Source organism: Halyomorpha halys, unplaced genomic scaffold (assembly GCF_000696795.3).
Source record: "Halyomorpha halys isolate HHAL.00 unplaced genomic scaffold, Hhal_1.1 Scaffold207.1, whole genome shotgun sequence".
Lineage (NCBI taxonomy): Eukaryota > Metazoa > Arthropoda > Insecta > Hemiptera > Pentatomidae > Halyomorpha > Halyomorpha halys.
In genome coordinates, this window is record NW_027104696.1 from 251,556 (window position 1) to 279,035 (window position 27,480).

Consider the following 27,480-nt stretch of genomic DNA (forward strand, 5'->3'; position numbering starts at 1 on the left):
CATCTCGAGGCCGGGCGGCTGTGCTCAGAACGGACGTTCTTCTCGCCTGATGATTCGTCACCGATGGAGTGCTTGCCACTCTTTTCGGTCTACTTGCTGTTCCCGTCCTGATTATTTACTTCCATAGGTTCAGGTGGAGGTTTCCTCCTGCTTGGGCTGGGGTTATGTCTTGGGCATTCCCGTGCTATGTGCCCCTGTTTACCACACTCTTAGCATCTCGTATATTTCATTCATAGCAGCGACGATCAGGGCCCTGTTGGTTACTCCTTTTAATTTATATACTGTTGATTACTTGGTATGAAGCATTCACTATTCTTCGAAGGCATTTGTTGGAATGCTTTAATGAATATTCAGAAGTCCTCCTCAGTTCTAATCCATAAGTCTTTACCGGTTTTATTATTGTACTGTAAAGTATTAGTTTGCTGTCTACTGAAAGCTGTGATTTTCTATTTAGCATTGTGCATAAGTGTCCAAATCGCTGGCGGTAGATATTTCAACAGTAGGGTCAGGGTGACATAGTTCGGCTGCCTCGGCTTAACTTTGTTTTGGTAGCTTCAGAAGCTTCCAGTTTTCTCTCATCCCATTATATCGGGGACAGGTCTTTTTTAGGTTTTCCGTGTGTTAGATCATTGAGGGGTCGCTGAATGTTTGGTGCGTTTGTCAAGCAAGGTCGATAAAAAATGATCATCCCCATGAAACGTCGGAGCTGCTGAAGGTTCTTCGGTGGTGGGTATTCTAATAGTCTTCACCACGTTTAGGTGTTATTTTGGTGATGGTGGGAAACTCATTGAGGATTTTAGCAAAGCGTTCCTAGGTGCCATTGAATAAACTGGTATTTCTTCCTCAGTGATGTTGCCTGTTATTTTCTGATCACTGAATTGGTTAATGAGCCTTCGGTTTCTTAAGTCTACTGTCATTTGATGCCAGTAGAGAAAGTCCGCACCAAGTATTGCCTATCCAGCGGAGAAGTTTCTTAAAGCCTAAATCTACATCTCGTGTGACTTCCCCATAAGTACTTATTAATGAGTTCTTTGCCGCTTTGAGTGTCAAGTCCGGGGGAGTCCTGCGCTGTCCTTTAGGGACTGGTATTAGGGATATAAATGCTGCTGTGCCTGTAAGAAACGGCTGGCCTGGGATTTTGTCATTGATGCTAAGGCGACGGTATGGTTGAAATTACCTCCACGTCTTTCACTGGTACTAGTTTAAAGTCGGATCTGGTTCCCATTTACATGGCTTAATGTACATATGTGTTTTTCTTTGTATTTTCGGTGAAACATGCAGGCACTGCCCTTGAGAGTAGATCTCAAGCGCATGCGTGGTTGATGTCCTCGGCTGGGAGCTTGAGCCACGGTTTCTGGAGTCCGAAATCCTTGGAATTCGGTCCATATCCTGCCGGAGTTTCCACAGGCTTTCTGATCAATCACAAACTGGTTTCGTGAGCTTCTCTGTCATCGGTCATGGTTGTGCGACGGCGTATGTTTCGGCAGGCGTAGACACTTTGTGGATTTTGTCTGCGATGACAGTTAATTTTAATTTCTGTTGTCACTTTATTACTTATAAATATAATTCCTTATATATTTACTTAAAAATATAGAAATTGTAATTATATTTAACAAAACATTATTTTCTTTAATATCAAGTTGTAATGACGTTTGCCCATGTGCTATCTGCTAGAGGTCTAGAGACCCTAGTGTAGAGGTGCACTGCTTAGAGGTGGTAAATGGACCATTATAAATTAATAAAGCAAAAGGCGGTAGATCTAAAAAAAAATCCAATGGCAATAAGGATAATTTGTTGAAAAATCTTGTATGATCCAAATAAAAACTGCTATTTAGCTCAACATATTACTTCGAATTGTTGAAAGCGAGGGTGGTGGACACAAATAAAATGATTTTACTGTTCTTACTGTTTTATTAGTTATGGTTAAGTAACACAAGACGTTCTTACTGTAGTGAGAACAACACAAGTACACACACAACGGTTAGTAACCTTCCATTTCTGTTACCAACCGGCTTGTGATACAATCGATATATTTACAGTTTGCCACACAGCAACATGTATACAATAAAAAATGAATTTTTACATCTCACTTTAACACGAAATGGGATCTCTGGACACTGTAGCCTTGGTGGAAACAAAAGGGCAGACTAGCTGACCAAGAAGAGGGCATTGGGTCCATAGTTAGACTGTGATCTTAACCTGGACGAAATAAAAGTGCATAATAAAGCCGTCATTAAGCAACGATGGATTAGGAGCCATCCACATCACGACCCTGAAGATGCTATCTATCAACTCACAAGATGATAACAAGTCTTCATCTTTCGTCTATGAACGGGGCACAACCGTCTCAGAGCCCACCTTTTCCGTAAGTTCCATATTATAGGCCATATAAGGGAAGAACGAGACTACTGCGCTCCCCATAACAGCAAGAATAATAATTGAAAAATGATGTATTCCATGGGTTTTCCAACCGGGTGACACGGAGAAAGCCACTAATATCTTCTAACAATGAAAAAAAAAGCGATAGGAATTTGCAATTTTTCACAAAGGAAATTATTTAAATTATTAGCTCAGAGTTCTATTTATAGATAAATCAAAATTTAACTTATTTGGAATGTATAATATTCATAAGATATAGAGGGAAAAAATGAAAATTTATCAAAGAAGAACAAACTAGTGGTGAAGGATTGTTGGGGAAGCATGTAATCGCCTGTTTTTTTTTATTCTAACAACAATGTTTAAAATAAGCCTTTATTGTATTTTCTATGTCGTGAACTGTCTATCTTCAAGGGAACATGAATGTTTTGAGGAAATAAAATACATGAAAATTCGAACATTGTTTCCAAGTCCTGCGTTTTGGTACTCTGTGCAAGACTATAATATACTGACGTGCTCGGCTATACTCTGAATGTTGGTGGTACTTAAAGGACTCGTTTATCCCTGTAGCTCTATGTTGATTTCCTCTGTTCGATAGCTCGATCGAGTTTATTTGCTGAGAGCCCGGTTTGTATTTGAAGTTTGTTATGATTGATTATATATTTTCAAAATGATAGAAGGGTTTGGATCTGATTTTTATTTTGGCCTTTTCGTCGGCATTGTTTCCTTTCTTTTAACATTCAAGCTTCTGTTTTGGATTTTTGAGTAAGTTATTCACTTTTTTTTGTCTTCAATTCTTGTAGGTTTTCATTAAATTTAATTATTTTTACTATTAGCCTGATGTATTATTTTTGTTTTCCCATAGGGATCAGAACGGGGATGTGGAGATATTAGGTGAGTTTGATGATTTTTAATGAGTTTAGTATAAAAATTTTAATGATTATTTGATTGGTTATAAATTTTTGGCTGATGCAATTAATTTCAATTTAATATGTAAAAAAGTTTTTAAAATACCAAGGAAATTTATGTATTTATTTACTGACAGTGATAGCTGCAGCTCTAATATGCATAGTAACAAACTCAAGTCTGGTGACTGGAAATGTACTTGAACTTTTATGAGTGATTATTTAGATAGTTGTCTTTGAAGAACAGCTATGTTGAAAACCACAAATATATTTTATAGTAGTTTAAACCATAAATGTTTAACTATTGATAATATTTATTTAAACTAATTAGAACAATTATCTTATCAAATATGTTATTATTTAATGTAGAACAACAATAATATAATTTGGTGTTGATATTCAGCAAAGTTTTACACCACTAAACAAAGTTGAACAATAATTTATAATAATAAAATTTTTAACAAAATTAGAAATTCAAAGATGAATACAAAGATTGTTTGAAGTATTTATAATGATGGTGATTTCATCACACAAGGTATAAGTAAGATAAAGTTGGTTGGAAGTCTCTTGAAAAAAGAAAACATAAGTTATCCATATTTTTTTTTTTTTTTACACGTTGACTTTGGCTGGGTCAAGCTCAAACCTTTTCCTTTGGCTGAAATATATTTTTTTTCAGAATTAATTTCCTTTTACTTTGCTGTTAATATATTATGAAGTATTTTTTTATTCATTAACACGATTTCAGTTAAATAAGCTCATATTGATGTGTATTAAAAGTCAGCTTCAGAATAGGAACGGACTTTACTATCCTGCAACACTCATGAAAAGCAACATGCTATGAAATTCACTGTTTATTAACATTTTTATTTCATAACCATGTTATTCTAATATAGGATTGGTAGATATAGTGATAATAAAATCTCAAGGAGTTGACTGGATGTAAAAGGTTAAGAAATGAACTGTCGGCCAATTTTGATTTTCCATTCAAGAACTGCAATTAATGGTACCTGAGACCGAACCTGCTACTAGACCTATCAATCGACCGACTTTATGTTTGACTGACAATCTCCACAAGTTCCACTGATGAAGAGGAGCACAAAAGCCGTTTCGTTGAAGTCTTTCATTGCCTTCAGTAGCATGGCAGAATCTTCAACTTCTCTAAATGTCTTTTCAACTTGGAGGAATTACAATTTTTGGGCCTTTAAGTGTCGTGGCATGGAGGCACTGCGCTGCTGGAAAAAGTTGATACCATTGTCAACTACCCACAGCCTTCTACGATTGCAGTTCTGTGTCATTTCCTGGGAATGGTGAATTTCTGTAAGCCTTGTCTCTCACAAGGTCAAGGTCTTGTGTATTCCCCACCAACTGTCCACGGATCAGTCTTTCATACCTATACTGAAATCAGTGACTCATGTTTTTGTACAGGATGACATGGTTCAATGGCCACAGACTCCACCGCATACTAGACTCTATAAGATTTAGAAGAGAGACCAGAGAACATTTGTCCTCCAACTGCCCTGTGGACCCAAAACCGTTACAATTGATAGGCCGAAATCAGCTGCCTGGTTACATTTCCAAGACTCCAGTACTAACCAGGCGGGATTAATTTTTATACACATTGGTTGACCTTCTAAAAAATATAAAACACCTGTTATAATTATTCACTTATTATTTTGATTACACATTCTTGTACTAATCAATAAAAAATTAAATATTAAATTGGTCACCTTCTAAAAAATAAAACACCTGTTATAATTATTCATTTATTATTTTGATTACACATTCTTGTACTAATCAATAAAAAAGTAAATATGACTTTTCTTTTGTGTTACTTATTTAAAGACTTATTGAAAACGGCTTTTTTGTTACTAACATTTTTATGTTTATAGCGTTAGATTGTGGCGTTTATAAAATACACCAAAAATTAACCCACTAACATGTATTGTATGTACTTTGGCTACCCCCTCATCTAGTTATTTTCAAGCTATACTATTTGTATCTATAGGTCATAGAAATATTAAATGTATATTAATTTTTTTTTTAAATGAATCCAGTACATTGCATAAATTGTTTAGAATTATTTTTTCAAGGAAAAATCCTTGCTTTTCATTTCTTTATTTAATTATTGGCAACGTTTTGGACATTTTCCCGTAATCTGGTCTAATGTATAATTATATTAGAAAAATAATATCTTATTGATTTCATTTATTTCCACATTTTCATAATTCATGACTGTATCACACACTGTATAACAATAATGAAAGCAGAAAACAAATAGAATCAATAGACATACCTAAAAATAATCAAAAAAGGATTTTTTCTCAATTTTTGGAGAAAACAATATAGAATTTGGAAAAAATGCATCTCAGGAACCATTAAACATTAAAAACCCTATTAGGGCTCAAATTAAAGCCTGTTAAATGCTCTTTTTTTTTTCTTTTTTTTTTTTCATTTCACCCTCCCTTGCCATCTGTGGCATACGGGGTGCGGGAGCAGTGGGGTAGTGCGCTGGGGTTCGCGCATGCCACTGCTCCCAAGGATCACCAATTTTTTTTTAAATTCTTTTATTAATTATTCAATTAATTTTTTTTTCTCTTTTTTTTTTACTGCAGCCCAGAGCTAGGTTTAGCGCCTTACTGATGGAGCTGCACCTTGTCCACTGCATCCGTCTGGGTGCCTCCTGCAGTTACCAGGCTGGTCCAGCCCTCCTGGTGTCAGTCTGGGTCAGCTTCCTAATCTTCTGGTGGCTCGCCGATGTTGGGCGGTCAAGTCCTTCCCATCGTGAAATGAGTGGGGCCCACCACCTCCTTCCACCTGTAAATGAACTCCTTGAAGAAGGGATAATTCTCTTCTTCTATCAAACAGGGAAGGTCCGACTCGGCGAGAGGCAGGGTCTAGAAGCGCTGCCGGAGGAGCTCTGAGAGAGAATCAGTGAGACTCCAAACTTATGGAAAAAAATACTGCGAGAGGATTCAATACAGAAGTGGAATGAACGGTGGGTAGCAAGCGAGAAGGGCGCTACTTTGAGAAAATTCTTCCCTACCGTCCTTTCTAGATTGAAGGCGAAATGGGTCCTCCCAGACTATTGGGTCTCACAGATCCTAACAGGACACGGGGAGTTTCAGGGAAAGCTGCAGAGCTTTGGAAAGAACATCGACCCCCGGTGCCCAACGTGCGGAGTTCCTGAAACAGCAAAACATGTAATAATAGATTGCTCTGCCATGGAAGGACACCGAGCCAGGCTGTCGAGAAAGACCGGGATTTACGCCCTCGCCGAGTCGGACCTTCCCTGTTTGATAGAAGAAGAGAATTATCCCTTCTTCAAGGAGTTCATTTACAGGTGGAAGGAGGTGGTGGGCCCCACTCATTTCACGATGGGAAGGACTTGACCGCCCAACATCGGCGAGCCACCAGAAGATTAGGAAGCTGACCCAGACTGACACCAGGAGGGCTGGACCAGCCTGGTAACTGCAGGAGGCACCCAGACGGATGCAGTGGACAAGGTGCAGCTCCATCAGTAAGGCGCTAAACCTAGCTCTGGGCTGCAGTAAAAAAAAAAGAGAAAAAAAAATTAATTGAATAATTAATAAAAGAATTTAAAAAAAAATTGGTGATCCTTGGGAGCAGTGGCATGCGCGAATCCCAGCGCACTATCCCACTGCTCCCGCACCCCGTATGCCACAGATGGCAAGGGAGGGTGAAATGAAAAAAAAAAAAGAAAAAAAAAAGAGCATTTAACAGGCTTTAATTTGAGCCCTAATAGGGTTTTTAATGTTTAATGGTCCCTGAGATGCATTTTTTCCAAATTCTATATTGTTTTCTCCAAAAATTGAGAAAAAATCCTTCTTTGATTATTTTTAGGTATGTCTATTGATTCTATTTGTTTTCTGCTTTCATTATTGTTATACAGTGTGTGATACAGTCATGAATTATGAAAATGTGGAAATAAATGAAATCAATAAGATATTATTTTTCTAATATAATTATACATTAGACCAGATTACGGGAAAATGTCCAAAACGTTGCCAATAATTAAATAAAGAAATGAAAAGCAAGGATTTTTCCTTGAAAAAATAATTCTAAACAATTTATGCAATGTACTGGATTCATTTAAAAAAAATTAATATACATTTAATATTTCTATGAACTATAGATACAAATAGTATAGCTTGAAAATAACTAGATGAGGGGGTAGCCAAAGTACATACAATATATGTTAGTGGGTTAATTTTTGGTGTATTTTATAAACGCCACAATCTAACGCTATAAACGTAAAAATGTTAGTAACAAAAAAGCCGTTTTCAACAAGTCTTTAAATAAGTAACACAAAAGAAAAGTCATATTTACTTTTTTATTGATTAGTACAAGAATGTGTAATCAAAATAATAAATGAATAATTATAACAAGTGTTTTATTTTTTAGAAGGTGACCAATTTAATATTTAATTTTTTATTGATTAGTACAAGAATGTGTAATCAAAATAATAAGTGAATAATTATAACAGGTGTTTTATATTTTTTAGAAGGTCAACCAATGTGTATAAAAATTAATCAACTTCTATTAACGTATTTAAATCACACCGCTATATCACTTCCCCTCCAATGACTGCGACGGGGAAACGAACCACACGGGCCTGACAGTTCTTCCTGGTTCTTGGGGGTCATCTTTGTTTCAGGAGCACTGCAGTCTTCCTCAGCAAGGTCCATTATATGTAGTCGGCATCGACGGATATCCCGCCTGGTTAGTACTGGAGTCTTGGAAATGTAACCAGGCAGCTGATTTCGGCCTATCAATTGTAACGGTTTTGGGTCCACAGGGCAGTTGGAGGACAAATGTTCTCTGGTCTCTCTTCTAAATCTTATAGAGTCTAGTATGCGGTGGAGTCTGTGGCCATTGAACCATGTCATCCTGTACAAAAACATGAGTAACTGATTTCAGTATAGGTATGAAAGACTGATCCGTGGTCAGTTGGTGGGGAATACACAAGACCTTGACCTTGTGAGAGACAAGGCTTACAGAAATTCACCATTCCCAGGAAATGACACAGAACTGCAATCGTAGAAGGCTGTGGGTAGTTGACAATGGTATCAACTTTTTCCAGCAGCGCTGTGCCTCCATGCCACGACACTTAAAGGCCCAAAAATTGTAATTCCTCCAAGTTGAAAAGACATTTAGAGAAGTTGAAGATTCTGCCATGCAACTGAAGGCAATGAAAGACTTCAACGAAACGGCTTTTGTGCTCCTCTTCATCAGTGGAACTGATGAAAATTTTGTTTAGCTAAGCATAGACAAAGTCAAGGCCTCCTAGGACTGCATCCCAAAACCTCTGAAAGGATTGAGCAGCATTTTGAAGCCCAAAACACATACATATGAATTCAAAGAGACTGAGAGGTGTTATGACTGCCATCTTCAGAAGGTCCTCCTCTGCAATTGGAACCTGATAGTAAGCTCTCTTTAAGTCTAATTTACTATAAATTTGCTTTCCATACAGATTAATGTTGAAGTCAGCAATATTGGGTACTGCGTATCTATCTGGTACTATCTTCGCATTCAGTTGGAGATAAACTACACAAGGTTTTAATTCTTAATCCTTCTATGGGGCTCATGCAGAGGGCTCACTCACTGGCTGCTAGAAGGGCAAATGAGGCATTTTTGCAACATTAGCTCTAATTCCCATTTAACTGCCGAATATCTCTCCGGATTCAGCGTCATGCTTTTGCTGTAAAAAGACCTGTTATTTTATTCTTTAATTGGGTTCCTGCCAAACTAAAAACAAATATGGGGTAAAAAAGCAGGTCAGCACCGATGTTATCCTACTTATGCCAGAATGAGACATCAGGTCACCCCTTGTTACAGGATCAAGTTCATCTCAATGAGCTCACCATAGGAGGAATTTGGAGTAACGTTTAGTACCGTTTAATACAGAAAATTTTTCCAGGCTTGGTCTTTAAAGGCTTCTTTACTAAAAACACAAACAACGCAATACCAGTGTCCACCAAGAAAAGGATACGAGATTGTCAGTCAAACATAAAGTCGGTCGATTGATAGGTCTAGTAGCAGGTTCTGTCTCAGGTACCATTAATTGCAGTTCTCGAATGGAAAATCAAAATTGGCCGACAGTTCATTTCTTAACCTTTTACATCCAGTCAACTCCTTGAGATTTTTGCCAAGGGATCTTGGCAGCCTCCTCCAATGTGGTTGCCTGGGCATCTCTCACTCTAATAGCCGTCATCACTCGTAACGGCTTGACCTTTCCCAGTGCCACCCTGTAGGGAATACCCCAGGGATTCTTTTCTGATTCCTCTACGATAAATTCATCTCAGGATTTTTTCTTCTGGCAACGCACTCCGTTTCGGTATACCCTATACCTATGCCTAGATTCTTCTCGGAGTGCAGGCCTCCTCTCGTCGTTTCTGCACTCCTGGTACCTATGCCTGGCTCTGTAGTATTCCTTTCTTAACTGTGTTAGAGCCGGCGTCCACCATGGGACCGGATGTACTCTCGCCCTTCGGCGATGGAGGGTAATACTCGCCACTTCAGTGATGGTGCCAGTAAGCATTGCCACTCTGCGGTCAATCTCGGGCTCCTCATCTATTGGGGGTCATCTCCTCCCATTCTGTCAGCTAGTATTCCCTCCAATTCACTGGAAAACGCCCTCCAGTTCGCCGATCGGGTCACAAAGCCCTTTTCTACTTCTGGGGCACAGCCTTCCTCCTCCACCAAACTGAAGGCTATGACCGGGTGGTTGGAGCTCATGTCTGACCGTAGGGTCCAGTCTGCAATACGCTTTGCTATGGGAGCCGTGGCAAGTGTCACATCTATCCAACTCTGGCCCCGCGCTCCAACAAATGTGGGACCAGATGGCTCGTTCATAATAACCAGCTGACACCTCGCCACGCATTCTTCTACCAACCTCCCTCTAGCGTCTGTGTGAACAGAACCCCAGGCCGTGCTCCACGAATTGGTGTCGGAACAGACTATCACACTTTTATACTTTAGCGGCACAGCCTCCACAGCAGCTAAATTATCCCCTACGTTGATATTTACATTCGCCTGTTGTGGTGGCATATATGCTGAAACCAGAGCAAAGGCAACCCTGCCCCAGCTGACATAACATGCCGCCTGATCTGCTGTGGTGAATTGCTTCAGTTCTATTACGTCGAGAGCAGGGTTAACGATAACAATCACTGCTCTAGGCCTCCTCTCGCCACTGCCTAGACCAACCACCCTCGATGTAGTTCCAAAACCTGTGACCACGTTCTTTCGACAACAAGGCTCCTGAATCGCCAAGATGTCAGCACTTCGGGCGAGAGTTCTCAATTCGTCCGAGACCACTCGTCTCCGGCCCATATTGACCTGCAGGATATGCAGCCTACGCATACCGGGTCTTCTTGCCTGCCTGACCATCATCTTCAGATGTACTGGGCATTCCCTGCTGCCCGCACAATGTCGGAGATCTTACCCTGCTCTGCCCCTCGCCTTGCAATTTCTACAGCACGAGGGTTCACCCTTCTTCTTTTCAGGGCACTCCTTAACTTTGTGTCCAGTCCCTGGGCACCACCTGCATGCCACCTCCTTTATACAGGCTTTGGCAGGGTGTCCGTATTCTTGGCACCGAAGGCAGAGCAAGGGGTCCAGGTAATCTCTGATGGTCAGGCTCCACCATCCTCCACTGACGTCCCTCACGGACAGGGTCATCAGAGCGAGTCTCATAGCTTGGTGAACCTCAAGCACCCACGTAGTTGTGAGCCCACCCCTCGCGGGAGTGGAGAAGCAGGGTCTAAGCCATTCCCTCCTGTTTTTATCTTCCTTTGGAGCCTCTATCGGAATTTTATCCCAAAGATATTTCTCCAAGATACTCCCGTCCCAAAAGTTGGGGACTCCTTTTACTTCCAGGCGAGGCCTGCATGCCACAGTAAGGCTGGCCTGTAATCCTTTTTCCCTCAACTTATCCCTGGTGAGGAGTTTTTGTGCCTGGTCAGCGCCTTCTGTCCTGACCAGAACACTGCCCTTTTGGGTGACTTAAATCAATTTTATGTCCCCAATGCTCTTCAATTCTTCTTGGGACGGGAGTTCCTTGTATATATCCTTGGCAGTCCACCCCGCTGCGCTTCCTTTGAGTGTGACATATGTCGCCGTCTCCTGGGATTTGAGCGGAATGGCCGGAACGCTCGCAAGGACGCCAGCGAAGGTTAGTTTTTCCTCTCCTTGGAGCCAGCCCTTCTTCCGGAGACACTTCCTGGGCTGGGGTCTTCTTTTTCCTCCTCTTTCTTCGCTCGGCTTTTTCCCAGCCTCCGGTTTCCTCTTCCTCACCGTCTGTAGAGGTATCCGATTTAAGGTTCCTTCCCCTACAGAACGGTGTCTGGCTGGAGCTTTGGGGCATTGGGGCCGGTTCCGCACCCTCATATTTCCTCCTCTCCTTCAGCGGAGTTAGCACTGAAGGCCCAGCTTCCATCGTCTTCGGTTCCTGCACTGCTGTTCGGTCCTCATTCCCCTTTTCTCTTCCTTTAGCCCTAAATTCGGCCGTGCGTTCTAAGTGGATGCGGGCTTCTTCGTCGACTTTCCCTTCCAGGTCTTTAATTATGCCAGAAACCCTTTTAAGTGTAGGTGATATCCATTCTTTTTTCTTCTGGTCATAGACTGTTCCTATGGCGTCCCCTATAGCTTCTGCTACCATTGGAGCCACAATCTGGGAGACTTTTTTGCCAATGATCTTGTGTAGATCATCAGTATAGATGGCTTCTTTTACCATTTCAGTCACTATTTCTGGGATAATTTCCCATTGGGCTTCCAGTCCTACTATTATATTGGCTAATTCTCTCAGTTGGCCATTTAGGTATTTCTGGATCTCCTGAGATACTTTTTTTCTCTCCTAGTAGCTTTAGACACGTCCTTGAATTACTTCCGCCCTCTGGACTGGTCTTTCAATTTCTGGGTTGGGTTTAAGAGGGGACTCCTCTTCCTCCCTCACTCTCTTCTTTCTCTTTTCCCCTTTGGGGCTCATTTTCCCTTCTAGACTGTCAGGTCCTGTGTCTTTGTCGGCTTCACTGCCACTCCCTGAAAACAGCCTGACTTTTTCTGCCACCATTTTTTTTTCCTTGGTCTCACTCTCTCCAGTAATTCTTGTAGCATGAGATGCTACAATGTCCAAGTCTTCCGCCATTGCAGCACTGCGGACGTATGATGACGACGCCAGGGAACCCGTTTTCTCGTTTTGCGTTTTATTCAGAACTCCTTGCTTCAAGTTCTAAAGTAACTGTCATTTCTTAGTCGCTCTCAATTACCACTATTATTTTCTCTTTGAGATTCAATATCTATCATTCATTAAAAGCATCTATTGTGTCATAAACTTGGCAAATCAATGTACAATTGAGTGTTATTTAGTATTAGAAAGATCCTATTATCCTCATTGAAATAGTTTAACAGAGTTTATTTCGAAAAAAATCTTCCTCTGAAGTACCTTTAATTTATTTTATCTAAAATAAAAAACTATCTCTCATTGTCAGCAATAATAAACTATTTAAGTGAAATTTGTGTGATGGTGGTGCATGCATCACACAAATTTCACAGATTTTTTCATATGGTACTGAAATTTTGTAGTAAGTTTGACATAGTCATACTTCTTTGACTAGTTTTTAACAGGGTTAATGTTTTATTTATTTATTTGGTAATTTAATATATTCCAAAGGTAATTTATCTTATTTTTCATAATAAATTATTATATTGTTTGTAGTGTTAAGAAACCTTGACCAACATACTGAGTAATATAGTTTCAATTTTGTATTTTGACAGATGAAATTGATGAAGCAGAAGATGGTGTTCGCCCCCCAGTTTACAACCCCAACTGTTGCCCTATTTGTCTTTGTGTACAATCACTTGCATTGGAAACAAACTGTGGCCATTTATATTGTGGTAAGCCTTTTATAAAAAAAGAAATACATTTTATAAAAATAATATAAATAAATAAAAGAGATGTGAATCAACTTTTCTCAGTTATTTCAAAGTTCATTTGGGGGGGAATTTGTATGTACTTATTATTTTTAAGATTTTATAAGTGTATGTATATTGCATTGATACACTTTCTACTGAATTATTGATCTATGGTGAATGGTGCACTTATGAAGGCATTACTGGATTAATTTGCAATATTTAGGGAAAAGAAGTAACACTTATATCATTATAGACCGTCAACAATACCACCAGAACCACTTAATGTGGTATAAATTAGAAAAGTGAAAGATTATTGAATGGAATATGGTCCGGGTGCGGTAAAAAAAAGCTCAAATAGTAGATAATTATACTATTTTATTAAGCCAACGTTTCACCCCATGTTGCAGGGCTTCGCCAGGGCTAAAAAAGATACAAACACTATAGTTACAAAAACGAAAAAAGAAAAAACATATGTGTAAAATAACAGGGGTATAAAATGAAAAGTAAGATATAAAAGAAAAATTAAAGAAAGTACAAATAAAGAGATGAAAAAAGAAAAAAAAAATACAAATCAAATGATGAGACAGAATGCATACCTGTTTTGACGGCAGTCAAAGACAAAGTGACGGTTTGTATTGGGAGGAGTGGCGATGGCTGTTATGCCACAATAACGAAAATAATTTGTAAAGTAAACATAGTAAAAAAGTATTTAAATTAGGTGAACAATAAATGGTAATATGCATAATAGAGGGAGAAGAAATATTATTTAAAAAAAAAAGAAAAAAAAGCCTCCTGTTACAGAGCCCGAGTGTGTAGCTGAGGGAGTTAAGTGACTGCCTCATGACTGCAGCGGTGCCGGTTTGAATCCGGCCTGGGGGTCAACTTTATTTCATTTCTGTGGCGATCTCACGAAATGTTAACTTGACCCCTGACCATGGTTAGAATAGGTTGGTTACCTTTACATTACAGTTTCCTTCATCTTTAGGATATGCCACAAAAAACATGAACATAAATTACACTGATATAATAAATAAATTGCAGTTATAATAGCATCCAATTTAGAATTGTTCTAAGAAAATAAAATAAAAATTGAACAGGAAAGATACATAAGGAGACAATACCATAACAACAGTAGTCAAGGAATTAAATAGATAAAGTAGGAATAATAGTTCATGTATGATAGTGAAAATGAAAATAAATTGGTTGTGTACATTATGAAGCAAGTGAATTATGACAAAGTTTTTCACGAGTTTAATTAGGACTACGTAACTACTAATATGGTAAATATGATAATAGCTGTTATATATTTTATAAAAAAAAGAGACATGCAATGTATATTTAATAGAAGAGAAAAAAAATTCAGATATAATATTCTGATGATGGGGGAAACCTCAAAACGTAGATGAGTATGATAGACTTGAAAGATGTTTTACAATGAAGATGTATGGAAAAGATTTTAACCTTCCAAATTAAAAGTAAAATGTTGTATAAGGTATATATGTGTTAAAATTGATTTTTTAGGTACTTGTCTACAGACGCATTATTCAATTACTAGCCGTGGTGATTCTTCAGGTGTTTCATGTGCTATGTGTCGCCAAAGAGTAAGTTTTATTGAAGCTTTAAGTTTATAGCCTTAATTTAATTGAATATTTTATTATTATTAAAAATGGTAAATTTATTTATTAATTGTATTTATCTTTGTTGGGAAGTTTTCAAAATTGTATATTGCAAAGTTACTGTATTTTAATTCTGTTGATATTTGTAATATGTACTTATATTATATATAAGTGTATACATATTTGTAATGTGTGTTGATTTTGGTTCTCTTTCAGCAATTTCGATGAAATATTAAAAAAATTAAAGTAAGCAAAATTATGACCATATGTCTGATCAATCAGTACAACTGATCATGGTATCAATATAATATTACATAAGTAGTGAATTGAAACTTCCTTGATTAGTCCCTCACTGTCGAAAGAGTCCACTAAAAGTCCTCTAAGATTTTTACGTGCCCCAACCATCTTATCCTGGCACTCTTAATGAATGGTGGAAACAATATCTGGTGTTTTATACAGATTTTTCAGTTCCTCATTTGTCTCATTTGCCAGCAATTTCCTTTTGTTGGACCATAGATGCTTATGAAAATTTTTCTCCAACATGTTTAAGTCTTTTATTTATTTTCACAGGCTGCAGGGCCATTCAGTTCACTCTTATCTTGAGGGCTGTAGATATATTTTGATTTCGAAATATTTTCATTAGAGACAAATAGCATCGATTATCCTTGCTTTATTTTTCCCCTTATATTATTGTCCTGAGTGATTACAGTTCCAAGATACTTATACAAATCTTTTCTTCAGAGACAAATCTACTTGTTTCTGAAAAAAAAAAATGTCTTTTTTCTATGTTGCAATTTAGAATTATCCAACTTTAATAATTTTGATTTATTTGTTCCCAATCAACAGAAATGTGGCATACTTAAAAACAATTAAAACATATATTTTCTCTTTTTCTGGAGGTAAACAGACACCCTATGTATTTTTTTTATTTAATGGTTTTGATGCCTGCTTTAGTTACTTTTTTTTTTACAATTAATTTACAATCTTTAATTATATAGACTAGACGTGTTTATAGTTCTTTCAATGGTTTATATACTTTTACTACTTACACAAGGTACTTGGTCTGAGAAAAAATACATAATCTTAATAAAATTTTAAAATAGACCTAAATATTTTAAGGAGAGAGGCTTTCTTGACTTACTAGCTAATTACTACTAGCTAACTACTTATTGAAGTAATTTTTGTCTATTTATTTTTGTAGTGTTTGTTCGTTTATGTTTCATTTTCTATTAACTTCATTTTTTATTAGTTTGATTTATGTTACTACTAATTTATTGAAAATGATCTTTATTGCTTATTCCTTTTATGATGTTACTATGAAAAAAAATAAAAAGTGAAAAATAATAAATGAAACAGTATGTGTGTGTGTAAATAAATTTGTTTTATGCATTTATAGGTTGTGCTTATCTTTATTTGCTTCAATGACGAAGAATGGCGAGGGCCAGTTGACCATAATAATCACCAAACTAGAGACGATGTCATAAGATTCGTTAGGATGTACAATCGTATTGTTAGGAATAACCTCACTGTGAGTATATTTATCCTTAAAAATAATTATTTTAATAATTCATTACATTTCTATACTGTTTATAATTGTCTATTTATTCTACTGTTTATTATTATATATTAGAAGTTTTTTCTAATTTTCATATATTTTTTTTGCTTTTATGATGATGTAATAATTGTTAGTAAAAACAATTGGTTTGCACTTATATTTTCCTGTAAATGTAAACTAGGAAAATAAGCATATAGTAGTAAATATAATACTGCCTAAATATTTGACAACTTTGTGATCTAAGTTTTAGGTCTTCATCAGGATGACTGGTTTGTTGTTGTTACTGCTTTACTTGCTTTAGATCTACTTACTAGTTACTCTGATGAAGACTTACTATTTAGGCTGAAATGTCAACACTTATTAAATCATAATATCTCCTTAACTATATTATACTCCCCAATAAAAAAAAACCCAACACATACTTTTTGAATTTTGCTACAACAGCAGGTTTTAGGCTAGAAAAGAAGGCTAAAAAATTAAATATTAACATTTGAACATATGTTTAATTAAAATTTAAAAAAAGATAGAAAAATAAATTTTTGTTCTTTTTGAACAAATTTAAATTTTATAGTATTACGAGTTTGATAGCATCTAATGAGAAGTGTTATCTTCTCTTGCTTTAATAACTGCTTCTATCCTTTTTGAACTTTCATAAAAAGTTCTAATAAAATCTTGTCACTCATCTTTAGCATTTCGAACATAGGAGGAAAGGCTAGCTACTAAAACTTCCTTCCAAGTTTTTCACTCACAAGCTTTATTGGAATAAGGTCCAAAGTTATTGCACCCACTCAAGGTTATGGATACCTGATGTGTTCAGGTAATCATACATCTTCATCAAAATTTTGTGGATTTTTTCTAACATATTTGCTTCTAGGGTCAACACAATTTTTGTGAATTGTTTAATAGTTATTACTTAAAAGAAAATGTAAATTGGATTTTTTTTTCTTTTCCGCATGTATGCTAGTAAAGATCATAAATTCTGTGTTACCTATTGATGGGGGGAAAAAATTTTTTTTTACTGTTGAACCTGGTAGAATAAACTGTAAGCTACACTGATCACAATGTTGTTCTTAAATGTTTTTGACTTGTTTGAAAGCTATTTGTTCTGATTGGGTCCACTGCAGGCCATCTGCAGTCCTTATTATATATGCCTTAAATCACTTAACTTTTGTACTCCAAGGTCTAATAAATGGAACTTGAAACAAGACTAAGCCATGGGTAAAGAATTGTATTAAAAAACTAAATCAGTTAAAGTAAAGTATTTATATTTGTTTCAGATATTGGTTTCCATCAATGAAGATAAAATAAAGGTCACTAAACAACAATTTTTTTTTATTTAATACTGTTCAAGGGATTAATATCACCTTTAAAAATAGCAAACACTTTGTTTTATTAATCAAATAATTAATTTGTTAAGATAAATGATAAATGTTATTCACAAAATTAATTCAATGCTAATCTTTTTTTTTTTTTTATGATTATATTAAAAATAATATTTCTCCACCAAGGTTAGTACTAGGAATACATTTCATTGTCGGAAAGACACATTTAAAGATTGTTATGCTTCTAAAACATATTTTGTATGTTTCTGAATATTACCTTTTACTCTTCACATATACTTATCAATTCTTGTTACTGGAATTAGAGTAGTTGTACTTTTTTAATGTTTTACATATTAATAGTCTAGAGGTATTACTTTGCAACTCTTCTTTATTAAATTTTGTGTATGAATAATTAAAGGGGTCTTTGGCATTAGATTTCAACATAACAGCCATTTGCATAGAGCCAAGTTAATTTAAGAGTGGATATTATGAAGGAAATTTATTGTGCTTGACTGGCTGTCTCGTGGGAGGAACTAGTCCAGGGAGTGAGCCTTGTAGTCTTTTTGTCTACCTAGAGGTTGCCACTGCATACTATACAGAGTGGATGTGACAAGATATATTTCTTGGGATTGCTGAGAAATAAATATTTACTAACCCAGGAGGGAATCGAATCCACAATGTTCCGGACTGAGCACTTTAGGAACCTCACCTCATTGTACTTGGCCAATCCTCTCAATCCTAGTCTATTTTCATGCTTAAGACTGCACTGAAGAGAGACAAGTATATGTATATATTGTTCACTATGTCATTAATTTTTCCAAATTCCATATCTAAGGGGTTTAAGGAAGGCTATTCTTAAATGGTGCTTGAATATATGAATCATTTTAATAGTATTAAATTACTACTACCCGAAAGTATACTGCTGCCACTAGTATACTATATAGTATTTTTTTTTTGTAAGTTGATGTTCAAATGTAAATGAAACTTGCAAAGGCACCGAACACCAATAGAATGCATTTTTTAAAAATGAAAAATAATCGTTATTGGAGTTTTTAAGATTTTATGGATTAGGTTAATTTTTATCTCATATACCTATGGTCATATTTCCAACTCCTACTAAAATAGGCTTTTTTTTTTTAAATAATCTTTTTATTGTTGAGTGTTACAATCTATGACATTGTAGTATGCAATAGAGATATATTTATAAACATTCATACCATGTATTCAAGTAAAAAAAATCTATAATTGTATATTTTAAAATTAAGTGTAGAATTATAACTCAGGGGAAATAAAGTAAGCCAGAAATAATATATTATATTAAATATGAAAAATAGTTACAAAATAACTCTAAACATACGTATATTTATTAAATGGATACAATATTGCTATTAGATTTGACTCGATAAATTTCATAAAATAAAAAAGTAATGAAATTAGTTTCTTCTGCTTATCATCGTATACAGCAGTGTTTCCCAACTCATAGAAGTCTGCAGACCCCTAAGCTGGCAATTGTTGTAGCATGTGTGGCCCACTCCCTTTCTTGTTTTGAGTTACTTTTATTGTGCATTTGTCTGTTGAATTTCTGCTGACACAAACATCAGGAAATATAATTAATAAAATAGTTTTAACGATAAATTGTCATAAAAATATGTGTTGTCATACCCTCCTGTGGCCCATACCAAAGCTCTTGGTACTAGTTTGAGAACCACTGATACACAGGGATTCATAAGATTAATAATATCTTTTAACACTGCAAATAATTGATGTTATGATAGATCAATGATTTGAGATTTGTAAGCATCAGTATATTAAAGAAAACATCCATAGAAAATTAATTTTTAAGGTAAGTTGAATCTAAATTACACAAATATTTGAATTCCCCCCCCCAAAAAATAAATAAATAAAAAATTATGGATTTGGCATGGCTCTCACCTGTAAGTGACACATGATATGGAAATGTGGATCATGGCTATAATTTACAATCGTTTTTCTAAAATTAAAATTCATTTTGTGAATTTAATTGTATTCATTAGCATATTCAATTGAAATAAAATATGAATTTAGTGTTTTTACTTTCCTTTTTGTTACGTGATTAGACTAAAACAATGCCTTCAACAAAATGATTGTAGTGTTTAAGATTTTGACAAGAGATCAATTCTCATTTATTTTACTATCAAACAATAGTTTAAATGAAGCTATCTGGGTGCACTGGAGTAACTAAAGATGTTCACTTATTTTTTATACCCTCTTAACGTGGTTTCACCTTTAGGTTTTAATTTAACTTTAGTTTTTTAAACTTGAAATTTCAACATATGATGGATTTTTAAAGTTATAGAGTACCTAATCTGGAACAAATATGTTGTAAAAGGGAAGTAATTATGATCTGATAAGTTTCTGATGTCATATGTGAGTTAATTCTGGATAATTATACTTTTGAATTTATGATGAAATTATATTTACTTGTGCACAATTGAGTGAATCAAGTTGTTATTACTGAATAGTAGAAATTAATGAACCATAACAATTGCTTATCTATCTTCTTAGTTATTTATTTCATTTATAGTTGTTATTAGAGGGAATCCTGATAACAAGTATTTTTCTTGAAGCATTTTTAATGACCCTCGGTTCCTATATCCTATAGAAGTTAAAACTTCTAATGGAAAGGTATTCTTAATGTGGCAGTGCAATAGATGTAATGAATTTTAGGTTTTGATTGTGTATGGTACAACAAAAATATGGAAACATCAATCCATCATTTTACATCCAGAATGCATTTTTCAAGTTTGATAGACAGTAATTGGAGACTTTCATAGCAGCAATCTGTAAGTAACAATTGAAAGGAGTTTTTTTTTCAACTTGCAAATTAGAGAACATAGAAGAGATGTTAACCAAAAAAATTTTTTTTTATTTGTCTGCTATTATTTTTTTTTTCTTAATGTTTTAATGCCAAGTATTTGTAGTTTTTTATTATAAAAAAAAATTCTTATGTTTATTTTCATTTAAGTTCAAATTTATAACTGTTTGTTAAAATAGTGTTCTATAAATTTGGAATGTGGTACCAATGGTGAATTTCTCTTACTATTACTATAAGGTTTTGCCTGAAATTGTTTTCTAAATGTTTTAGACCAAAGTTGGCTGGCAAGGGAAGGCTATGTGAAACACCAATTTTAATGAAATATTTTTGGTGATACTCAGTTGAAAATTTTTTGACATATATCCGAATGCTCTGGCATTCTAGGATCTGAGAAAAAAAAATTATATATTTTTAGTAATTTTTCTTTTATCCTTTGCTTCTCAAGAATTCAAAGATTATTAGTACCAGTCGATAATTTTTTTTTTTTTTTTGAATAAATACAAATAAAAATGAGGTCTAAATAGTTGACCATAGATTATTGTGAGGAGAAGATGGGGGTGCGGTCAGTTAAATTACACAAATAAATGGGATTTATTTATTTGTGCTGGCAGACAGGTTTATTTTTAAAAAATAGTACTCTAATTTACTATTTGAGTTTAATTTGATCCCACTCGAACCAAATTCCATTTATTGATAGACACGGTCAATCAGCAATCTTCCACTATAAATTTTTAAAATTGATTTTTATGGGGATTTATTTTTTCCTTTTGTCGGGTGTTAACTAAGCCTCATTAACTCTTTATGAGTTTACCAAATCTAATGTTACTGCAACAATTGTAAAGCTGAATCTTTGCTCTTCCTTCATTCATACTAATACTATTTGTAGTTCATAGGGGAGTAAACCACTCATAAGTTACATATAGATTGGTAAGAGTCTTGTAGAAGGTATTACAATTTTTTAAATATTCAAATGAAATCAAAGGCTTCAAGTAAGGGGAAAATTTTATTGTTATGAAAATTGGTATTAAAGTGTTATTTAGGATGTTAAAAATGAATCTGACATGCTTTTTACTGATTTATTTTTTTGCTACTTCACCAGAAGTTATTATTGGTTTATATTGATATATAAAGATTTGAACTGGTTTAATACAAATAGCAATTAATTTTATTTCATTTCACAGAAGAAAAAAAATCAAGTCGTACATAATTACCCCATTTTGAGAAAATAAGTTTACAGTATTGAAACAATTTGGACTGGCTAACCTAGCAAATTGAGGTAAAATAATTTTATTGGAAGGAACAAAGCTAGTAATTATTTTTCACACTGAAACACAAATTTTCATAGGAATCAAAATATAGATTTCTTTTGCTCAAAATGTTCACCATGGACCAATTCCATTTATTATTTTTAAAAATTTATAATTTTTGATTTCTATGAAAATTAAATCTTTGAAAATCAGGGTTTTTAGGGATGCTAAAAACCTGTATTTTTATTTTTATTTATTCTATACAAAAATAAATAAATAATCGACTGATATATAGTAGTCTGAATCCATGCAGAGCTAAAGGAGAAAACAAAAATTTTAACAATGGCTAAAAATATTTCATTTAGGTCCAATTATTTTTGACCTATTACCACAAAAAAAAGTTTCATTGAAATTGGTGATTCCCACGTCTGTAGCCTCCATTTTTAAGTATTATTGATATATTAGTTGTAATTTTAATGATATATCATTAATATTATGATTATTAATATATTGCTTATACTAGTTTAGCTGTTATTGTTGATGTTGATGTATTGCTGTGATGTTGATGTACCACCGTGATGTTAATTTATTGCCAGTTTAAATATAGTCTCTGAGGTACTATTATCAGATTTGAATTTTTTTTTCTTTTTCAATTCATGCATTCTTTTTGTTCAACAATTTTATCATCTGTTCTATGTTAACGATTGTAATAGGAACCCTGGGGATCTTAGTGGGGCGGGTCTAGCCAGAAAAGATAGCCTTTTCTTCTATGTTATAGTCTCCTCTTGGGAGATTGTGACATGTCGTACATCGACCAACCTACTTGCTATAATTGTCTATTTGATAAGTTGCTCGATTCAACTATCTTAGGCCAGTCTCATGCCGGTTTTTAATTTCAGACGTCTTGAATATTACTTGATATAACTAAATTTTCCTCTTCCCATTTTAAGCAAATATTTCAACAGTGATATAGGACCGTCGCTCCCTGGAGGTTTTAGTGGGGCGGGTTCGGTCGGGAAGGATGGCCTTTTTTTGTGTTATGATCTCTTGTGAGATTGTGACTTGTTGTTTATCGACTAACCTACTCTCTATAATTTTCTGTTTGAGAAGTTGCTTGATTCATCTATCTTCAGTCTCTTCTTCCCATTTTGTCTGCCAAAGTCTCTAATAGTCCAAATTCATTTTTGCATAACTTTAATCAACTAGAACTATAATTTTTTGTATAAGACACTTTTTTTTGGTTGAAGATTTTTTCTTAAATGTTCAATAAAATAAATGTGTGTGTGTGTGTGCGTGTGTGTGGGCACGCGTGCGTGCATTGTAATGGTCCAAGTTTTCATGTGCCTGAGATGTTCCAGTAGCTTTTTCAATAAAATTAATGACTGGAAGTTCCACTTTATATTATCAATTTTTTTTAATTATCTAAAAAACAACTCTATATTGATAATCCAGTGGTCTGTAATATCAGTTAGATATTATCCCCATGGAAATATTTTTACTTTACTTAAGTAGCGAATTTTCAAATAAGCTTCCTCTGAAGTACCTTTATTTTTGTATATTTGAAATAATTAACTGTATTTCATTATTAGTAGTAATAAAAATGAATAAATTTAAACCCTGAAAAGTTTAGATAATTAAACAAAGAAAATTTTTTTTATTACTTATTGGCTATGACAAGAGTAGAAACCGACATAGAAATCAGAATAGCTGAGAGCATACAATCTCTTCTGATCCTACCCCATAATATTAATAGGTTTGTTTCAATGAAGATTCCTAAACTTCGTAGTATCTAGTTCAGATTTAATGTACTATACATGCTCGAACGATTCTTGGTTCAGGACAGGCAAAACAATACAAGACTTGTGTAGATCCATGGACTGTTTTAACCATCAGAAACAAATATGAATCATGATTTATAGCAAAGTTGGATAAGGAGAATCCAATGATAATCTGAATCAAAGAACTTTGAAAAATCAAAGAAAGCCAGGATGGTGATTTTCTGATTATCAATAGAGGATAAAAGGTTTTGAATAATTTTTTGATTGGCAGATTTTATGGAATATGAGATAGGGAACTTGAAAGAAGAATTTTGCTGAAGAAGGATGTTAAGCTGAAAATGGACTATGGTTATGATAAATTCTGGAGAATGGACATATATCTGAAGTTAAAAGCTGTGGAAGGAACAGGAACTTTATTCATTTGTAATATTATGAATTTTTTCCTTTATTTTGGAAAAATGGAATTTATAAATGGACAAAAAGGATGGGAAATTCGAAAGAATTTGATCCAGATTATTGTAATGAGTTTGTCTGAGTTTATTTCTTTAAGAGAGATCAGACAGGAGCATGTTCCTTGCATTTGACCTTAAGGCTGCCTTCGACTTGGTCCTGTGGCAAGAAATATGGAATACTCTAACTCAAAAAAATGTTTCAAGAGATCTCATTACCACCATAAAATATTTCTATGCAAATTCAAAAGAAGTTGTAAGAATCAATGGAACAGAGTCTACTCTTTTTCCAATTGATAGAGGTGTCGATCAGCGGGATAACCTGAGCCTACTTTTATTTACAGTATTTTTTTATGAAATCTATAAAATTTTTACTAGGTGAATGGCCCAAACAGTTATTGGCAAGAGGCCATGCGGATGGCTGAGAATTTTATATTAAGGTTATATTAAAAGAATTGAGGGAAAGTCACTCTAACAATGGAAGAAACTCTGCAAGGACTGTGAGGTTTGGGAATTATGGAAAAAATATATAGGAGAAGGATTGAGAAGAGAAGAAAGAGATCCACCAGTAAGGAAAATTGAGTAAATTAACATTTTTTAGGACCAATTGGAATTTGGGAGATAGAGGGACATAGGGAAGGATTTCAGTGAAATGAGAGTTTGATCTTAACTTAAAGGATAAGAGATAAAAAGTGACTTTTGATAGAATGTTTTTCTAGACGTTTTCCTCTTTAATGTAAAATCGGAGACTTAGGATAGGATTTTGTGAAAGTATTGAACCTTGGTGAATTCATTACCTATGGATGATTTTGGTAAGGTTTAATTAGGACTCAGAGAAGAAGTACGGTATATACCTGTGCACTTATTAACATCCTTTATTAGTATTTTTTCTTCTAACAACTCTCAAATTTTTCGGTTAGTTCATGGAGAACTAAAAGGCATCTGAAAGTACAGGTACAGTAACTCTTGAAGGTTATTTGGTGATTATATGGTTATATGGTGAAGGAAAATTAAGGAGATTATTAGCATTCTATATATTGACTAGAAGTACTTGTATTATAAAGAATGGTACAGAGAATCAAGACCTTACCAAAAAATTTACTTAGGAAGGGAGTAGGAATGTTTTAGGAAAACTTGCCCAATGATGGTATAAAAGGATTTAATTTAATTGGAGAAGATAGTCGGTGGTTCGGTCAGTTAGAAGAATATAAATAAACAAAAATTATTTATTCATGCCGACGTTTCTCCAGTTATTAATCTATGGTTAACTATCTATTATATATCTATTAATATATAAATTTATTGAAACAGTAATTTTAAAAATTAAATTGAAAGTTGTTGAAATAATCTTTTGAAATTATTAATTATTTTCTTTTCAATAAATAGTTTAGTTTTTACTATTCTTTTTATGTTATTATTTTCACCAAATAGTATGGAAGGCATTTTTGGACTAGAAAATATCTTTGCAGTTAATGAACTGTACCAGTATTCTTCCCAATGTCTAAAATTAAGACATTTGTTATGCTAAAGAAGAAGGGAGCTTACAAGAATTTTGAAAGAAGTTGTGAAACCATGATTGGGAAAAATCTTTTGAACTTGTTATTCTGTTTTCTTCAATTATCTTGACATCTCACAAATATAATTTTTTTTGTCCTTATTATTTAGTTAATGAATCTTAATTTTATCATGATGTCAAATAATTAATTTGTAAGTCAACTCCTGGCTATAAATTCAGTTCTTTTAAAGGATAAAATTTATTATTATTGATAAAAATGATTATTATTAATATATTATTTCATATAACCGTTAATAGTACTGTTGTTTAAATTCTGCAATTAAACTGATGTATTTAATTCTACCTAACAAATCTACAATGTTTTTCTTCATGATTATGATCAGGACTTTGATAGAATCTGGCAATAATTCCCTAAGTCCTTTTTTATAATGTTCATGTGTGTATATGTATGTGGTCATGTGGATATGGATATTTAAATGGCATTAGATGAAATCTTATTGTATATCATTGTAATGACCTAAACTGTAGTTCAGATTATTACCATGGTATTGTACAGTTGTAAAATATTTTGCATGATTGTTTATTTATCTGTTTTAATATTGTTAGGAATGAATATAACATGGTTATGTTCATAAAATTATATATTTCTAAAGTTTTTTTTTTTTTCTGTTCATAGCTTATGGAACGAATTTTGGAACTTCCAGTTCTACTGAGACATTTTATTGTCGACACTTTTCATGGTGAAAGATTGGGAAATAACTATTTTCGGTTTCGAGTAATATTATTTATGTTTCTTACTGTTATGTATGTATTGGTACCATTTGATGTAATCCCTGAATTTGTGTTTGGCATCTATGGTTATATAGAAGATATTTTATTATTCTTTATTATGTCTGGATATATACTAATGATATATAGAAATTACATTGCTACTGGATAATCTTGATAAACATTAATGCTAATTATTAGACTGTGATATAATTAGATTTTTCTTTATTTTTATACAATTTTATATGTGAAATCATAATTTTTTCTTTAATAAAATGTCAAGACTGAAATTATTAAGATTAGTTTTTATTACCAGAAATTGTCATGTACATTTCTAGAATATCATATTTCAATGAATGGGAATAGTTACAGGAAGTGTTATAATTAGAAAAATAAAATATTTTTCTTATTAAAAAAAAACAGAATGTGATTACTAATTTTATTACTACAGTGGAACTTCCCTCAACGGACACTTCTGACAAATGGACCTCTCCCATAAGCAGATAGTCTTATTGAGGAGATCACTTTATTTTTCCTGTCAGGTTCGTATTTTGAAAACGTTTTTCCCATTAACGTTCACTTCTAGTAAGTATGAATTCCCATTCCTCAGTAATGTCCATTAAAGAGAAGTTTCACTGTATTACATGGTTTAAAAATAAATAATTGATGAAATTGGCCACATCACAATCAATAGATATAGAGTGGATGATGCCTTCATAATTTTTGCTAAATATTGAGTTGGACATGGGGCCAAGCATTGTTGTAAACTAAATCTTGCACTATTTTCTGGACTATTCTGTATTTAAAAATGATTTTCATAGCCCCTAAGAGGTCTTAAATTTCCATTTCTCAATTTATTATAAACAGTGGTAAAAAATTCAAAAATGTAATAAACTCTGATACTCAGTTTAATTTTGATTAGTTGTTTTCTTATAAATTATGAGTTCTGTAGGATATAAAAAATCTATACTCTTATTTGTATTGTTTACCTGTGTAAAAAGAACAATTGAGGCATTGTTTATTGGTTTTATACAAAGTAATATCTTTTGTGTTATGTTTGAAGTTAATTGTTGTTTTGAATTTGAAAGTTTTAATGTATTTGTTTATAATTTTATTGACTTTTTTATTGAGTGTAGCTCATTAAATAAAATACAATATTTTTTT

General features: G+C 34.1%; 1 protein-coding gene across 4 annotated transcripts; it reads left to right on the forward strand.

Annotated features, from left to right (window-relative positions):
* Positions 1-2,979: 2,979 nt before the first annotated feature.
* LOC106679514 (E3 ubiquitin-protein ligase RNF170) lies at positions 2,980-27,480 on the forward strand. Of its 4 annotated transcripts, XM_067050291.1 has the most exons (7): positions 2,980-3,141; positions 3,242-3,270; positions 13,074-13,193; positions 14,733-14,812; positions 16,224-16,355; positions 21,740-21,834; positions 26,225-26,351. In XM_067050291.1, the coding sequence occupies exons 1-6, from the start codon at positions 3,047-3,049 to the stop codon at positions 21,785-21,787; spliced, it is 504 nt and encodes a 167-aa protein (XP_066906392.1). In that variant the 5' UTR covers positions 2,980-3,046; the 3' UTR covers positions 21,788-21,834; positions 26,225-26,351. The 4 variants fall into 4 exon arrangements, with proteins under 4 accessions (XP_066906392.1, XP_014274211.1, XP_014274212.1 ...); XM_014418725.3 differs by lacking the exon at positions 21,740-21,834 and having other exon boundaries at positions 26,225-27,480; XM_014418726.3 differs by lacking the exons at positions 21,740-21,834; positions 26,225-26,351 and adding an exon at positions 20,411-20,526.

Excerpts from the sequence above, each read along its gene's own strand:
- LOC106679514 (XM_014418725.3), top strand. The coding sequence starts at position 3,047 with ATGATAGAAGGGTTTGGATCTGATTTTTATTTTGGCCTTTTCGTCGGC. Across the intron at positions 3,271-13,073 it reads CGGGGATGTGGAGATATTAG|ATGAAATTGATGAAGCAGAA; the intron begins GTGAGTTTGATG and ends GTATTTTGACAG. Across the intron at positions 13,194-14,732 it reads CTGTGGCCATTTATATTGTG|GTACTTGTCTACAGACGCAT; the intron begins GTAAGCCTTTTA and ends TTGATTTTTTAG.